The sequence below is a fragment of the Chrysemys picta genome, chromosome 10 (assembly GCF_011386835.1).
Source record: "Chrysemys picta bellii isolate R12L10 chromosome 10, ASM1138683v2, whole genome shotgun sequence".
NCBI lineage: Eukaryota > Metazoa > Chordata > Testudines > Emydidae > Chrysemys > Chrysemys picta.
In genome coordinates this window covers 81,464,352-81,479,022 of record NC_088800.1, presented here as the reverse complement: position 1 = coordinate 81,479,022, position 14,671 = coordinate 81,464,352, and the positions used below count along the sequence as shown (strand labels likewise).

The 14,671-nt window shown below is 46.7% G+C and overlaps 1 protein-coding gene across 1 annotated transcript; it reads right to left on the bottom strand.

Annotated features, from left to right (window-relative positions):
• Positions 1-1,163: 1,163 nt before the first annotated feature.
• On the bottom strand, positions 1,164-14,441 carry DRG2 (developmentally regulated GTP binding protein 2). Its single transcript, XM_005289008.5, has 13 exons — positions 13,684-14,441; positions 12,525-12,685; positions 11,913-12,002; positions 9,898-9,958; positions 8,702-8,792; positions 7,797-7,869; positions 7,549-7,639; positions 7,127-7,224; positions 6,332-6,408; positions 5,723-5,811; positions 4,418-4,476; positions 2,498-2,551; positions 1,164-2,407 (listed from the first exon to the last, which is right to left on the bottom strand). Exons 1-13 carry the CDS (start codon positions 13,745-13,747, stop codon positions 2,321-2,323), a joined length of 1,095 nt encoding a protein of 364 aa, XP_005289065.1. The 5' UTR covers positions 13,748-14,441; the 3' UTR covers positions 1,164-2,320.
• Between the last annotated feature and the right edge of the window lie 230 nt (positions 14,442-14,671).

The window sequence follows — 14,671 nt, the reverse complement described above, 5'->3', positions numbered from 1 at the left end:
AAAAAAAATCATTGGCTTCCCAAACTAGAGGGAGAGCAGCTCGGTTAATTTGACAGTGGTTCCAATATTGATCCAACATTTGAGACAACCAGCTAATCTAAGACAGATGTAACGATTAGCTTTCTGTTAACTACAGCACGTTCGCTTTTTTTTGTTTTTGTTTTTAGATTTACAATGTGAGTTTTAACAAGCCCTTTTGAATATTTTTGTTTCCCCTCCCTCTCCTGTTTGAGGAAGATGTGCAGATGTATCGAGTCAGGTACACGCTTTCCTCCATTATCCTTGTTTAGCAGTTAAACGCCAGCACCCCTGAAGCAGTTAAAAATGAAACAAGAAAAGCTTTGTCGTGGTGTCTTGACCTGCGCCACCTTCATGGGAAATTTCAAGGGTGAGTCAATGGGCTGGAACAGCATCCCACTCAATTAGCAGAGAGAAGTGGCTGCATTAGAAAGTCAGCTCAAGCATAATGCAGCTAATTTGGAGATTTTTCTCCAGTAGCTTCTACCTGAGCCCTGATTCCCTCTGCATTCCAGCTGTGAGCAAAATCATTAACATAGAAGGTAACCTACAAAGCTCAGAGTCACCTTTTTGGCTTGGTTCTTGTGAAATTTATCCATGTCATCCAAGGAAGGCCTAATGCATCCAGCTCTTCTCCATCCTTAGAGAGCCCTTTGTTCCCTCTTCACGATGCCACTTTGGTCTCATTTCAGGGTTGGGTTAGTGTGTTGGTGCAGTGTGGTGTTGGTGGCCTGAGAGATACAGGTCAGGCTAGATATCTAGTGGGTCCCTTCTGGCCTTAAATTCTATGACACATTACAATCAAAATCCACTCCACCACACAGCCCCTTGCCACCTCAGTTGGCCCCAAGGGAGAGAGAGGGGTGACAAAGCAAGTGGTCCCATGTCTATTGCAAGAGACAAGTGTATAATTCACATGAAATAGCAACTTTTATTTTCTTAAATAAAACGCTTCCGGCCAGTTCAGCCTTAGGCGGTTTAGGAGGAGCACGAAGGAGGCGCTCGGGGTCCGAGGGGCTCGCCATCAACCCAAGCTTCGTGGTTCCGAATTCTGCATGGGGACGGAGCTATTTTATCACAAAAGTAAAAGCTAGTGGAGGCTCTTGCTCATGGAAAGAAAGAGCCGGTATCTATCAGACACTATGAACTGTTAGCAACAACATTTAATAAAGCATGATTAGAAAATCCACAGTTTTCTGATGGAAGATCTCCATTAAGAAGCATTATTATTCATTTATTATAGCCAAAAAAAGGCCACAGCATAGAAGGGGACTCGAGCCTGAATAGCTATTTCTGGGATTTAGGAGCTGTGGATGCATGATTTGGAGACAAGCGGTGTCCTGACAACTATTCCTCAGGTACCTATGTCAGAAAAGGTGGAAGGGGGAGAAGGCAAAGCAGAGGTTTCCCGCTGGGCAACTCGTAATGCCATCTCTCTGACCTGTGACATGGACAGAAATGAATCCTCACCAAGTCTTGGTGCTCTTCTAGGATGTAGCTACGGCACCTGTGGCCTGGCCATGCGTCAATCCCTTTGTTAATAGGGTTGCACTTTCCAGCTCTCTCGACAGTACTAATTGGATCAGGACACCCTAATAGGCTATGTCAGAGGGTTAACAAGAGGCATGGGATGTTGGTTTTAAATTTGATAGAGTAGGACTTTCAAAAGCTCAGCCTAGGGCTGTCTCAGATGTGGGAGACTGGTGTCTAAAGCCACTGAGGTGCAGAACTAAGAAACCAGCGGAAGCTAGAAAGGCTGTGAATTCTAGCAGCCCTCGTATTGGGCGAGTGGGAAAGGGAAAGGTTTGCTTTAATGACACACTTACATTAAAGGACAGGAATGTGCAATGAATGGCAGGTAACCTCTCTCAGTGCTGGTATCAATGGCACCAAGAGAAGAGTCACATTTGCATGGACGAATCCACAGATTCCGATTAACCGAGAAAGCTGGTATAACAGACAGACGTGTATGTGAAATCTGCAGTGGTAAAGGAGGCCGCCGGGGAGAGGATTCTCTTCTCATCATAACAAATGGGCTCCAGGATCCAACTTTTAGAGATGCTGTGCAAACAAGCTACCTTGCTGAAATGTCACCAGATGGGAATCCCCTCGTCTCCCCCATCCCAACCTGTTATAGTGTATCCTTAGTCTCTTCCCGTCTCCAACGGAACAAGCTTCATGGAAGCCTACGTGGCTTTGGAGCACATCTTCCTTTTTTTGGCTTTTATATGGTCACAATAAGTCAGTTCCAATTCTACAGCCTAAGGCGGTGTCAGGCACCAGTGAGCAGCGGCTAAGAGGGTTATTTCTTGACAATCTGGATGACATCTTCATGCTCCATCAAATGAGTTAATCCTACTCTTTGAGGACTGTATTTTGTGCTGGTTCCCTTTAAACCAGGAGAAAGCAATTTGAAACGTGTTAGAAGTGGACACTTCAAATACAGGCAAATCAAATTCAGAGAGTATTAGTCACTTACCCACACCAAGGCGTATTTGAACTGGCTGGCTAATGTTCTGTGAATTCGATGGCACTGCAATAAGACAGTGTGTGAGACAGTCAAAGGATAATAGTTCAATATACATCAGCCTCTATTCTATTCAGGTTCTTATACTGTGCCCCTCACCATGGTGTCTGAGCACCTGAGAATTAGACTTGAAAACACTGTTTTTGATTATTAGCGCCAACTAATCATGCCTCCCAAGACAAGAAGTGGAGATTTTCCCCAGACTTCCAGTACCCACTGCTGTCTTCAATTAACATCTAGCCCCTAACAAAACAGGAACACCTTGGGTCCATGCTGTATACTGCAAAGGCAACTTCGGAGCCACATTCAAAAACGCACAAAGAGCATAAAGTAAATGTACTAGAATCGTGTTTTCTCCATACAAAGTTCCCAGGAACAGCGTCATAAAAGTCACATCATTTCCATCTGCTTGTTTGCTGAACTCTATTAAGTTATCTTGGTGACGTTACACCCCATATTCTTTATAGAAAATGGTTATGATCTGAATATGGCCTCAGATATATTTTATGCAAGATGATCTTGTAAGGTATCATTGGAAAGATGATTTACTGAATGTGATTATCCAATTTGTCTTGCTTGTATCATTTCTGTATCTGAAGTTAGGAATATTGACTATGTAACAATTACAACTGGGTGTGTATTTGGGAGACACCCACCAGACAACCGGCCATCACAGCCTTGATGGGTCATTAGGAAGAAACAATAAGACTGTGAAGATACTAATTTCTCTCCTTCCTGAGAGGTGTCCTGGGACGTAGCTGTGACACTATAAGGTCAGGTGGTCCTGTCACCTGGTACTAAATACCACCTTGGACACTGCTGGTATTTTTCCTCTGTAGAGGGATGGGGATCAAACAAAGGTTACCCGCCTTAGGTAAATCCTTTTAAAGGCTGGGGAGAGGGTTAATCTGGACTCTCCTCCACTGCCTACCCAAGAAGAAAGACAGCTGAAAATACCTGAAGAGACAAAGGAACAAACCTGAGGGAAAGGCAGGGGTGAGTCCAGACTGAGACAGGGATCCAGTCTGTAAGACGAAATAACTGGAACGCTAAGCTACAGAAACTCTGCAACTTGCCTAAAATAACATTTGGGGTGAGATATTACTTCTTGAAAGGAGTCTCTTTAAGATCTTAAGCTTAGGTTGCGTGTTTTGTTTTATTTGCTCAGTAATCTGCTTTGTTCTGTTTGCTGTCCCTTATAATCACTTAAAATCTGCCTTTTATAGTCAATAAATTTGTTTTGTTTATTATTAAAACCCAGTTTGTGCAATTTCTAACGGGGGGGGGCAAGAAGTTGTGCATATCTCTCTTCACATTGAGAGGGTGAATTTTTATGAGCTTGCGCTGTGCAGATCTTTCTATATAGGGTAAGACAGTATTATCTTTGGTTTATTCCCCAAAGGGGGTGTGTGCAAGTGAGTGCTGGGTGAATCCTCTCACACAGAGCTGACTTCAATCTATGTCTGCAGCTGGGTGTGGCCCTGCGTGTGCATGCTGCAAGAGGCCGCAGAGCCTAATTCAGGAAAACAGCGAGAAGGAATCCAGACAGGTGGAGCAGGAAGGGCTCAATGAAACCCCAGTATATCAGGTGGCATGCCAGAAGGGGGGTGTCCAACCCATCACAACCTTCATCACCTTTTATCTTGTAAAAATGTTTGTAAAGTACATAACCAGGAAAGAAACATTTGTTTCTATACCTTAGTTAGACCAAGCTAAGGAATGCTAATGGGCAACAAAACATCAACACGTGTTTTTTCATAGGACAACCTGAAATATACAAAATCCTACCAAGAGTCTCGGGTAGGAAGTTTGCTTTGGACTCAGTGCTGTTCTACCACCAGAGAAAGATCTTTCTTTGAGTTATTTACTTACCACATGCTCTACAGACGCTCCTTTCCGGAGAATAATGGCATCTGAGAAGTCTGGTCTCTCTAGAGAGCACAGAAAAACAAGAAGGGAAAAGATAGCAACGCTTTCCTGATCGCTGTCCTTTAACACAATCTGACAATGCATTTGATTACGTACAACTCTTTGAATCCCCCCGGCTCCCCCACGCTAGTTACACCTGACAGCAGGCTGGCATACAAAGCAGCCATTCACCTGAGTTATATTGCCTACTTAGCTCCATACACACTCCAGTGGGAGGAAGTACAAACTGGCTACTTACCCTGGACTTTTAAAGACCAATACATTGAATCAATTCATAATCTTCAAAGACAGTATTTCCAAGATTTGATTTACTCTCTCTCAGGTACCAAAGGGATTTCCTTCTATACTAAAACAACAAGGAGTCTGGTGGCACCTTAAAGACTAACAGATTTATTTGGGCATAAGCTTTCATGGGTAAAAAAACCTCACTTCTTCAGATGAGGATTTTTACTCACGAAAGCTTATGCCCAAATAAGTGGGACTGCTGAAAGAACCTGAAGGGACAAAGGAACTAACCTGAAGGGAATGGCAGGGGTGAGTCCAGACAGACAGGGGTCCAGTCTGTAAGAATAACTGGAACTCAGAGCTACAGAAACTCTGTATCCTGCCTAATTCAACATTTAGGGTGAGAAGTTACATTTTGTAACCTGTTTCTTTAGTGAATCAATCTTAGTTTGTGTCTTTTGTTTTATTTGCTTAGTAATCTGCTTTGTTCTGTCTGCTATCCCTTATAATCACTTAAAATCTGTCTTTTGTAGTTAATAAACTTATTTCTTGTTTATAACATAACCCCAGTTTATGCAATTTATATCTGGGGGGGTTCAAGAAGCTGTGCATCTCTCTCCCCACATTGAGGGAGAGGATGAATTTTTATGAGCTTAAGCTGTGCGGATTTTTCTCTCCAGAGCAAGACAATATACCTTTGGGTTTGCACTCCATGGGGGGTGGGCACCTGAGTGCTGGGGCAAATGCTGATCTCTGTGTCTGTCTTTCTGCAGCAGGGTGTGGCCCTGCCTGTCTGTGCGCTAGAGGAGGCTTAAAAGCCTGGATCAGGAAGACAGGTTAAAGGGAGCCCAGGCTGGCGGAACAGGCAGGCTTAGTGGAATCTCAATACATCAGGTGGCAGCTTAAAGGGGGGCAACCCGTCACACCAACTGCCCACTGACAGCCAATGGGAGTTGGGCACATAGTGTACTTCTGAAAATCTTCCCCTTGGACTCTTCTTTTGCCAGTCAGTGTTTTGCTTACGTCCTCTCTTCTTAGTGAAGATACAGGTCAGCGCCAGGTACTCCCACAGCTTCTCCAATAAATAGTCCAGGTTCAGCTTCATCCCACAGCTGCAAAACACCACGAACATCTTGGCTTAGTGTAATTCTATTCCCCAAAGAGCAGCCCAAATTCCATCTTACCTGGAATCCACAAAGAAGTGTGATCGAGAAACCTATTAAGTGCTAGATGACAAGGTGAAGCTTTCTGATGCGTCAGGATGGGAAAACAGACAATGCTTTCCAAAGGTACACCAGCTTCAAAGTGGCAGAGCCCATCAGTTTCATAGAACAGATAATAGAACAGAACTACTAAGACGACCTGGTTCATTTCAACCTGCAGATGGTGTGAGGCAGCTTATAGCAGATTTGCCTCTCTCTGTGGATAGAGGCCACTGAATATTTTGTTAAAAATGACAGGGTACTTGTTGAGTTTCTCTCTCCGCCAGAGCACAGAGCAGCTAAGTGGTGTGCCAAGGAGCACACCCCTCTTTGGGATAGCAAAGGAAGTGGGTATTAATGAAATGTAAACCAACTTCCCTAAGTGCAGAGCCTGTAGAAGGCGTGGATTGACAGGCCTGCAAGCTCTTACCTGATCACAACACTGTTGGGTCTCCGAGCCAGACGATCTACTTCTTCCATAGATATCTGGTCAATCTTGTTATAAACCTAAATCAAAAGGGAAAAGGACATATCCTTTACAAAGTCAATTCAAGTGACACTGCAAGCAAATACGATACGGACAAGTAATTATGAGGCTCTGCAGTTTCCAGTCCTCGCAGACATACAATAATGAGACGCTGGAGCTTGTTAAAAAATGTGGCTCTTATCAATACTGATCAAAGATTTTTGGTAAATTGTTAAAGTTCATAAGCCTCAAAATAACTGACAAGTTTTCCCATTTTAACATTCTTTCCTTTGGCGTCAACCCTCCGGTGTTTTGTTCTGGGACCTAATAATAAAAATCCAACACATTATCAAAAGGGGCCCCTGAAATGAAAGGTGCATCTACCGTGCACCAAGGCTGTGCACATATAGACACCAGGGTTGGTAGAGGAAATCAGCCATGGAACTTTCAGCACCAAAACACAAGTCTCTACACCGCCTGAGCTAAAAGAGGAATGATCAGCCGTAGGTAGACTGCTGCTATAGTCATTGGGGCCAGCCACAAGAGGGCGCTGGAATCATGTGCTAAACGAGCGTATTACACTAGCACTCTGTTAGCACATGCGCAACAGGTAACCTAGAAGTTTTATGACAAGTGGTGGTTTTCACATACAGAGTGAGTCTCTCAAGGCAAGAGGTCAAGATCATTCTATATTTAGGACCCCAATCTTATGCTGTCCCATTAATTATACAGAAATAAGGCTGTTTCTGGGATACTCACATAAAGGCAGGGCATATAGACTCTGTTACCGACAATCACATCGATGAACTCATCAGGAGAACAATCTTCTCTAAACAGAATCTCTGCATTGAAGATTTCTGAGGTGGACATCATTAAGGCCAAACTTCCTTTCTTGGCTAAATGCATGGGACAGGCACAATGGGCTGGATTTGTTTAATCTTGTATAATGGGGGCTGCTCAGATGACCTCTCCCTACCGCCCAAAAAAACCCTCCTACTGCTTTTAACCACATCGTCACCCTATTGGCACGAACACCTTGCTCTGGAATTAGTATTGAAGATACAATCCCATTCCAATTCACCTTCACCTAGTGGGCTGTGGATCTGAGGTGTGGGATGGTGGTCAAAAGAAGCAGTTTCTGGAGGTTGCCCTTTTCTGGGCTCCCCTTCAGGAAAGGATACTGTACTCATGGAGGATGAGTTGCACCAGCTTTTCGGAGCACTGGGTCAGCGTGACAGTCGAGTTAAAGGAGATGCCCCCACCCTTCTTTGGCTGGATGAACAGAACAAAGAATCTTAAAACATTCCGTAAAACGTCAAGTCCACATTATCTGTGACACAACCAAAGGGACAGGCACAGAGGAATTTGTGCTTCCATTGGATGAGCACACACAAACCCATGACCGTGCAGGGCTACTGGTAAGACTCACCTTGAAGTAGATGTTTGGTTTGCATTTGTTCAGCCGGATTCCTACAGATTCCAATTCCTTTTCCAAGAGAGACCTGCGTAGATGCTGCAAATTAGTCATTGGTACACTGGACTTAGCGCAGCAAGAGGAACAAATGGTCAAAAGATTGGGTTTTGACTGGCCAGCACCTTGAGGTTTCTCAGCTCCAAATCACCACCCTGTGGATCTTCTCTATACCACTGACTGGGGCCCTCCCATTCAGCAAGGCCTCTAATTGGGACCTAAGAACCTGGCCATGGGAGGAGGAAGCCTCAAATAGAGACACCACCATGTAATCTATTATCCTTTCCTGGACAGGCCATATGCTGATGTTCTTCTCCTCAAGAAGCAAGAACTGAGATTCCTTGCAAGCTTAGTAAATGCTGCGCCTACCTAGCCAGTAAGTATTTCTGTTGAGCACAACCAAGTCCATTGCCCAAGCCTGGGCTGCTTGCTTGGAAGCTACCAATAGGCCACCCAGCACAGACAATAATCTGCAGTAACAGTTATCTTGCTGCTAAAGTAATGGCCAAAAAGCCCTGATAGAAGTTTAAATTTAAACTGAAACGCATTAACAGAGGGGCCTCATGATGCACACATTTTTAGAAGAACCAGCTAGAGTGGAAGAACAATTTAGCAAAAATCAACACAGTCAGTTCATTTTGGAATGCCTATGGAGAGAGGGACTAAAGTGAGAAGATGATCCCAGGAATATTAAAAAGTAAAATTATTAGCCTAATATAGATTACATTAAGACATTAGTAAATATCTATGTGCTGCATACGGGGTATGCCTAGTTGGCCTCCGCAGCTGGAAAGTATCAAGCCGTCTGGATTCCTTCATTGGCTGATCAGCCCAGAACTGACTAAGCTGCTCCCTGCGCTCACCTCTGTACTTCGCCCTTGGTGGCATCCAGCATCATGATGACAACATCAGCGGTCCTAGCCACAGCGATCACCTGACGTCCTCTCCCTTTCCCTGCAAAGGAAGGAGATGATGTTATCCGTGGGAAGGCAGAATAGCTAAAAGCTCCCTCGAACCAGGAGCCGTCCCATGGGACTTCTTCAAAGCAAGAAAGAATTTCATTCCTGCTTTGGCTGCACTAACCTGTTGGGAAGGCTGCCAGGCTAATGGGGTCATGGCCCATTCAGAGCTCTTGCAGGCTGAAATATATGCTTGTTCACAAAAGAAACACACCATATTTTGAAGGCCAGTCCAACAGAAAGCACTACACAGACACACAAGGGACTTGGCTCTAAGCAACCGCAGGATCCATTCCCCCTGGTTGCATGGGGCTGGGATGTGACCCACTCAGTCTGTAGCATGAGAGGCATGCAGTTTTTGATGAGCAGGCACTCCCTCTGCTAGCAGACAGTGGAGAAGCATTGCAATCCCATCAGACTGCCTTCTTTCCAAGAAGCAGTGTGTGTGCAGTTCTCTCTCTCTCCTGCACTGAAGTGAGGATACCCAGAATAGCGAAGAGGAAAACCCCGAGATCCCAGTTCAAATCAGCTAGACACACTTTCTGATCAGAAGTGAAAGGAGATGTTTATTAACCAAACTACACTGTGCTCAGAATGAAACATCAGAAGACTCCTAGGAACCTCACAAGATGCCTCTCGTCACAGCTGAGCGACTGGCAGATGAAGCAAGAGGAAAGAATTCCTGGCTCCCAAGTCAAGGAGCCACATCAGAACTCTCAGAAACACCCAGGTGATCGTAGCTGAACAATATTTCTTGCCTTGCTTAACCCTCCTCCCGCACATCTCCAGTTTCTTTCTCTAGTGACCAACACCAAAGACCTCCCCTTGTACCAGAAAAGCAGATAAGCAAGGCCAAGACTCCCCCTGAATAGGGAGATTTGCTTACTTCTGCTTCCCATCTCCAGAACAAGCATCTCCTACAACATAACATGCCTTTACATAATTCAGGGACCCTCTTACAATTGTCCCCCACATTCAGGACCTCGGGTTTTAAGTCTAAGGTGTTCACACAATACATGACCAGGCTGGCAAGGCTGGTACCATTTAGAAACTCCACCCAGTGCTGAGCGCAATGTAAATGAATGTAAGAGTTAACCAACCTTGTGCGGCTCCTTCGATGATTCCAGGCAAATCCAAAAGCTGAATGTTTGCTCCTTTGTACTGCAAGATAATCAGAAAGGTGGAAAATGATGAGGAGCCGCACCAAACCTTTGAAACGGCTTTCCTAACGCCAGCTAGGCACTCAGTGTACTGTAAACAGAGGCCAAATTCGGAAACCAATGGGGCAGCACAGGGCAAAATCCGGCCCAGTAAATTCAGCATCCCATTGAGCTGGAAACAATTTGCAGTTTTTTTACCATGAAGCTGTTTCACTAACTTTCTGAAAATTCCTCTTCCACCTCAAGATATATTTGACTGCAGCAGTTTATGGCCAAAGCTACTAAAATTCTAGACCATCTTGGTTTGACTACAAAACGACAAGACTAGAGCACACCATGGCTGTATTATGGGGGGGGGGGGGGGGGGAGGGATAGCTCAGTGGTTTGAGCATTGGCCTGCTAAGCCCAGGGTTGTGGGTTCAATCCTTGAGGGGGGAATCTGGGGCAAAATCAGTACTTGGTCCTGCTAGTGAAGGCAGGGGGCTGGACTCAATGACCTTTCAAGGTCCCTTCCAGTTCTAGGAGATGGGATATCTCCATTAATTATTATTATTATTTTGGTCCTCCGTTCACCAAAGAAACTTGTCCATACGAGTAATAAGTTTCTTATCTGGTCCAACAGGTGAAATATTGTAATGAGAAGTGCAAACACCGCTTCTCATGGCTGGATTCAGAATTACTCAGCTGTGCGTCATAGGCATAATATTACTACTGTTAACAGAGAATCTCCTTTAACTCAAGCGGTGAAGGTCACTTGCTTATGGAGCAGGAGGATGAGAGTTCCATTCCTGCTACTACAGAAACGTTTCAAATGACAACATTGTGCAGTACAATGAAGTTGCAGATGGCCTCAGATTTGTTACAATATTTATGCTTGTTTTGACATCAATGTGTTTGTTTTAATTATTTTCACTCAGCCTGAATTTTGACCCCAAAATTTCACATTATACTAGGAGGCTTTTCACTTTGGTGCCTTTTATAATTTGCTTTACTGATGGATGTACAGGGCACAGACAGCAAAAACTCCAAGGATAGGAGTTGTCCTATTTGCTTTCCAAATTGATCACTGCACAGATTGCCTATTTTGAAGCTTCATTAAAAACAAATCTGTCAAGGTTTCCAGCCATCTGGTCAATGGTGCCAAAAACTGTTATAAAAAAAAAAAATTCAGTTAAGAATTATCTTATTGCCCGCCCCCCCCTAAATGCAGAGTCAGGTCCCCAGTGCATTTAGTCAGAGGAGCAATGCTGCCTATAGAAGTGCCAGGCTCCACAGACCTAACAGTAAATGCTTGAGACCTTCCAAGAGTTCAAAACAGAAATCAGCTGGGAAGCAGGGACCTTTGGATACAGCTGGTTCTGAGCCCTACCATACATGTAATTAGAATACACACGTCAGGAATAGCACGTCCCTACATACTAAGTTGCGGGTCTTTTGCTAACGGCTTATGATTGAGACTATGTTTTAGTCACGGGTATTTTTAGTAAAAGTCATGGACAGGTCAGGGGCAGTAAATAAAAATTCATGGCCCATGACCTGTCCATGACTTGTACTATATACCCCTGACTAAATCTTGGAACCGTGACCAATAGGCGCTGCGGGGTCGGTGCCTGCAAGCAGAGGTTGCACGCAGAGCTGCCTGGCCACGCCTCTCCCTAGGAGCTGAGGGAGAGGGATATTCCGGGGAGCTCCCTCAAGGTAAGTGTCACCCAGAGCCCTCATCCTGTCCCATGCCCCAACCCTCTGCCCCCTTCCACACCCAAACTCCTGCTGCTGCAGGGAGAAGAAAAGGCGGTGGCCCGAGACTGGCCCAAAGACTGCCTGGGCTGCACAAGAAGCCCCCAGGCCAGGCCCACCAGCCGCTGCAGAAGTCACAGAAAGTCACGGAATCTGTGACTTCTGTGACAAACTCGCAGCCTTACTTACAAGGTAGAATCCATCTGAATCACACTTACTTCTATGACACCTGGAATACACGTCAGCGTTGTGAATTCATACGAGGCAGCTTCACTGGCTGTGGAGGTCATTAAGCTCAGAAATGTGGACTGAAAGGCAATATATTTCATAACGTGAAATATATAAACAAATGACAGCACCGTTGAATATATAAAGATACATGGAAACAATGCACATCAATGACTGCTGAACAGGCATGGGGAGAAAACAACTGTCGTTTTAACAACCATGTGCTCTTGCTATGCCGGGCATGGGAGTTTTAGAGGTGAAGTGGGATACTTGGCATGTTCTCTTGAATGTCAGTTACCAGACTGCTCTTACAAACCTTTCATCGTGGTGTTGCTGTCAGATGGGAACAAACGAAAGGTTTGGGGATGCACCAAGTGTGCTTTGCATACAAGAATGATGAAAGACTTTCCCCAGTTTTAGCCTTCAGGTCTGGGTGTGTGAGCAACATTATTTCCATTAATTTTTGGCAAACACACACTTAAGTTGCGGAAATACATAAAAAGTCAGAAACATGAGTGGTCAGATAACACAAGCATATTTCAAAAGACTGAAAACAAACTTAGGAACTGCACGTGCTAGAGTCAACTCTGATAGTCACTGACCTTACCCACAGAGGGAAAGCCAATCAGTGCCACTCGGGCATCTCCAGATTTCATCACATCAAAACCCTCTCCTTTAGCAGCAGCAGATTTGGAGGGTTCTAGTAGCTGAGCTCTGTACTTTGCAAGCTTTGCCTTCAGTAGGCCAAGATGGTACTCGGTAGCTTAAACAAAACAGAAAGAACAGTTAGTAACCAAATAGCCGGCAATAGCATCCTATTTCCCTATTAGTTCAAGTGATTTGTTTCTAGTTTAGGAATTGCAGCAACTAGGACATTACTACAAATTAACATTGTAGATCAAGTTTGGTGTTTTTAACTATTTGCTCTTTATGCTTGATGTGGCACAAAACACTGAAATAAATGCCCAAATAAATCTGTTAATCTTTAAGGTGCCACCAGACTCCTTGTTGTTTTTGTGGATACAGACTAACAGGGCTATTCCCGGATACTTGACACTGAAATAAAGGTAGCTCCTGCCTTAAGAGTGTCCATTCTGATAGAGAAGGGACAGGATTCCCAGGGAGAGCAAACAACAAGGTTTTGTGTTTTCTCCCCCCCTTTATTTAGTTATTATAGACTCACTTCTTGTGGTGTAAGTTATGTCTTTACATTTAATCTGTTCCCAACGGCCTATCAGGACACGGGTATAAACCACCCATGAGGTGCGAGTTGCATTAGTTTGCACCAATATGGCACCCTGTAGGGGAGTATAAAGGCATCCAGCCAATTCTCTGGGGTGCAAATGGAGCCCCCAAAAGGACGAAAAAAATCAGTGTAAGGGAAGGCGCTGACAGAATTGCCACCCGCTTCTCCTCCACCCCGCTGCCAGCCCCCCGACAGACAGACAGAGCGAGCCCAGCCCCCCGACAGACGGGGCGAGCCCCGCCCCCCGCTCCCCGCCCCCCGACAGACGGGGCGAGCCCCGCTCCCAGCCCCCCGACAGACGGACGGGGCGAGCCCAGACCCCCGACAGACAGACGGACAGACGGGGCGAGCCCAGCCCCCCGCTGCCAGCCCCCCGACAGACGGACGGGGCGAGCCCAGCCCCCCGACACACGGACGGACAGGGCGAGCCCCGCTCCCCGCTGCCAGCCCCCCGACAGACAGACGGACGGACGGGGCGAGCCCTCCCCAGCGCCCGCGGCCGGGCAGCCCCTGACCTTTGTTCTTCTGGGTGCGCGCGATCTCCTTCTCGATCTCCGAGATCTTCTCCAGGATGCCCATGGCGCCGGCGGGCGGGGGCGGGGGCGCAGCCGCGCTCTGGGGGGCTCCGAAGCGGGCGCCAGAGGCCTAATGCGCCGCCTTCAAGCCACCCCGGCTCCTCGCCCGGAAGCTGCCGCCGGCTCGTCCGTCGCACTAATCACCCCCTCGGCGTGACGGGGTGGCGGCCGGTGCACTCGAGTTCCAGTCCGGCCGGGACACGCAACGTGCCGACCCCCGCTGCAAGGGTTCCGGGAGCACAAAGGTCCCCCCCACCCCACCCCGCACAGTGGGCAGAGGGAGCTGGCCCCTGCCGTGTCTGCAAAACGCTGGGTCTCTCGGACCGGCCTGGCTCCCTCCCTCCAGAAGCGCCCCGGGGCTGGCCCTGCTCCTGCAGCGCCCAGCCAGGGCTGGTCCCAGCAATCACCCTGCCAGCTCAGGCATGGGTGCAGCTGCTGTGGGGGGAAGGGGCAGCAGCCGGCCCCTGGCAGTAGCTGCCCCCACGTCCCCCTGCCCACGAGCTGCTGCCCTCTGCCAGGGACAGAAAGAGTTTGTAACTAGTTTCTATGTGGCAACCCTCCCCCCTGCACTGTAATAGGAGGAGGCCTGGTCTTAGCCCCCACTTCAGAGACTGCACAGTCCACCAGGAAGACTGTGGACAGACAAACGAGGCAGGACTCCTGCTCCAGCTCTGCCATCAGGGCCATTCCTGTTAGACATTGCCAAGGGAAAAGGCTGGGGCAGCATTTTAGATTGCCTTGCACGAGTCGTCCGCGTAGCACGTCCCCCCCCACCACCCACCCTTGCTAAACCAGAAGTTTCCCACATTCTTATCAAGCAGAAAGCTCAGGCTTCTGCAGGGGTTCTTCCTTTTAATGTGCAGGCTGATTTCCTTAGCTGCATTGTTCCGTTTGCCATGCCGTTAGCTTCAAGGGCTCTGCGATCCTG